At 32.0% G+C, this 2231-nt stretch overlaps 1 protein-coding gene across 1 annotated transcript in view; it reads left to right on the top strand.

Moving 5' to 3' along the window:
• The first annotated feature begins 2050 nt into the window (after positions 1-2050).
• The window catches only part of LOC110020011 (cell number regulator 7-like), a 1991-nt gene continuing 1810 nt past the window's right edge, over positions 2051-2231 (top strand). The window contains exon 1 of the mRNA XM_020717955.1: positions 2051-2120. Within this exon, the coding sequence (XP_020573614.1) occupies positions 2063-2120 (58 nt within the window). The 5' untranslated portion in view covers positions 2051-2062. The remainder of the gene's footprint in view (positions 2121-2231) is intronic.

Raw genomic sequence — 2231 nt, 5'->3', positions numbered from 1 at the left:
AAAAAAACAAAAAAAAATTAAATAACTTTGATGGGAATGATATAGTTGTGGAAGAGTTGAGGGCTAATAGGACTCAAAATTAACCTGAATATAAACTGTTTGACCCAAACCTGACTCGAATGTTAAACAAACCCATCCCGTCTTGAATTCGTTGTCCCGAATGGGGCCCGTATGACCTGTTTAACATAAGACATTTCAACTATTCTTAGTTGGAGGATCGATTTCGGGTTGGCAGTCAAATAAAACCCTGATTTTTTGAGTCACGTTCGGATCGAGTTGGTCGAGTAGTTATGGTTTTAATTTGTTGTTGGGACTCGATTCAATGGTTGAGACGCATTTATCCACGAATGTGAAGTTTAAATAGTTACTAATTTTGCTCAATGCCCTCCATATAATTTAAAGATGCTTACAATAATTAATTTGTTTAATTATAATTTTATATTTTTGTTGGAGAATAACAATTGGGTTTTATGTATTTAATTTTTATTTAATTCCTGTAATTAATATGATATAAATATATATACTATAAACAGAAAAAAAAATATTTAGTACTTAAATTCATTTATTTTTATCTGATAAAATTATGCACTATAAATAGAAAAAAAAAAGAATATACATCACATACGTGCGACATGAAATATTTTTAATATAAATAGAAATTATGTCATTCATCAACTATTTTTTAAAATAAATATATATTTTTTGCTGTGATATTTACACTAAGCCCATCAAAGCGTGGTTTCACATTGAAAGGACGATGTTTTTGTTTAGTTTGAATTTTTAAATGCTGAAATAATTATATTCCTTGAAAGTAATTAGCGACTAATTCGTAATTAGCGACTAAATCATAAGATAAATGTCTCCGAGCTCATCTCGGGTCTGCAAGTTTCCTCTTAACAACGTAAGGAAACTTAACAACGTAATTTATGTCTTTTGTGAGTTCTTAAGTTAGATTAGGTCGATTATTATTTTTTAATTAAGTGGACTAACAATCGTGATAACTCGGGACGACGTAATCATATGATCTTAATCGGGTTCGGGATCATCCCCTTACCATCCTCTATGAGTTCGCAATGATAAAATTTTATCAGCTAAAATATAAATTTATAGCTATCATATGGTCTTAATAAAAAAAAGTACTATCTAATTATCAGGAGGGATAATTAATTATATGGGCTTCTGCATGTCAGAAACTTCGAACCCAGATTCAAAATCCTTGTAAAATAAAAATGAGATCTTTGGACGGTGTCTTATCATCAATATTATTTGTTTTTTGAAAATTTGATCAGGTAAAACTCTTTCATCTTATTGTGAAAATGAACGGGGCACGAATTTTTTATGTCTATTATCACTTAATTGAATTATTCTAAATCGACTTTTTTGTGTTCTAGGCTAGTGTAATCCGGGAGAGGATGAGTACAACCGAGTTGGGCGAGTCACTCGCGATTGAGGGAGTGCCTCTGAGCTGCAAGCGAGTGTTGTCCGATCTTGAGCGAGTGCTGCTAAGACTCAATCAAGCATCCACTCTAACTTAGATGTGTTCACCATCGTCGTCTTGGAATGCATATTTACTTATTTAGAAATTTGGTATTGTAAGCGGTAGCCAAAGTCATTGTGCGCAACTATAATCTCTTATGACAAAATTGTTCCAAATCTTATATGGTAGACATTTTAGAAGTTAGTATGGCTTAAGTAGGATCATAACTAAAATAACAACCCAAACCTAATCCATATATATTCCACTCCAAATGCGTTCGATGTGGCCTAGTGATCGGGTCCTTTATCTGCAACCAAAAGGTTTTCTGGTTAAAGCCTAACATGTTCGAGTATTGCCGAGCATTTGAACCGAGCACTCTGAAATTATTTATTTTATTTTCAACCGGTATGTTACGTTATCAAGAGCTATTATATTTTATATTATAATACTTCCAACAAACCTTTATTTTTTTTAATTTTATTTGATGAACATTTCGCATTTATCCCATTATATATACTGACTATCCATGTAGAGCATGGCCACAAGAAGAAATCTACAGACTAATATATCTTGGGAGAAGTAGAGATGAGTAAATCAAGCTGGTCTGTTGGCCTCTGCAGCTTCGGTGATGGTTTAGGAACATGTAAGTTTCTCCCAATTTTTATTGCTTATTATTACATATTTGCATAACTTTAAAGATCTAATTTTTTTGCACTGGTTTGGCTGATTGTAGATTAATATATATATATATATA

Source organism: Phalaenopsis equestris, unplaced genomic scaffold (genome assembly GCF_001263595.1).
Source record: "Phalaenopsis equestris unplaced genomic scaffold, ASM126359v1 Scaffold000002, whole genome shotgun sequence".
NCBI classification, from domain to species: Eukaryota; Viridiplantae; Streptophyta; class Magnoliopsida; order Asparagales; family Orchidaceae; genus Phalaenopsis; species Phalaenopsis equestris.
Note: the sequence above shows the minus strand (reverse complement) of the source record. Positions and strands in the feature narration are given on the sequence as shown.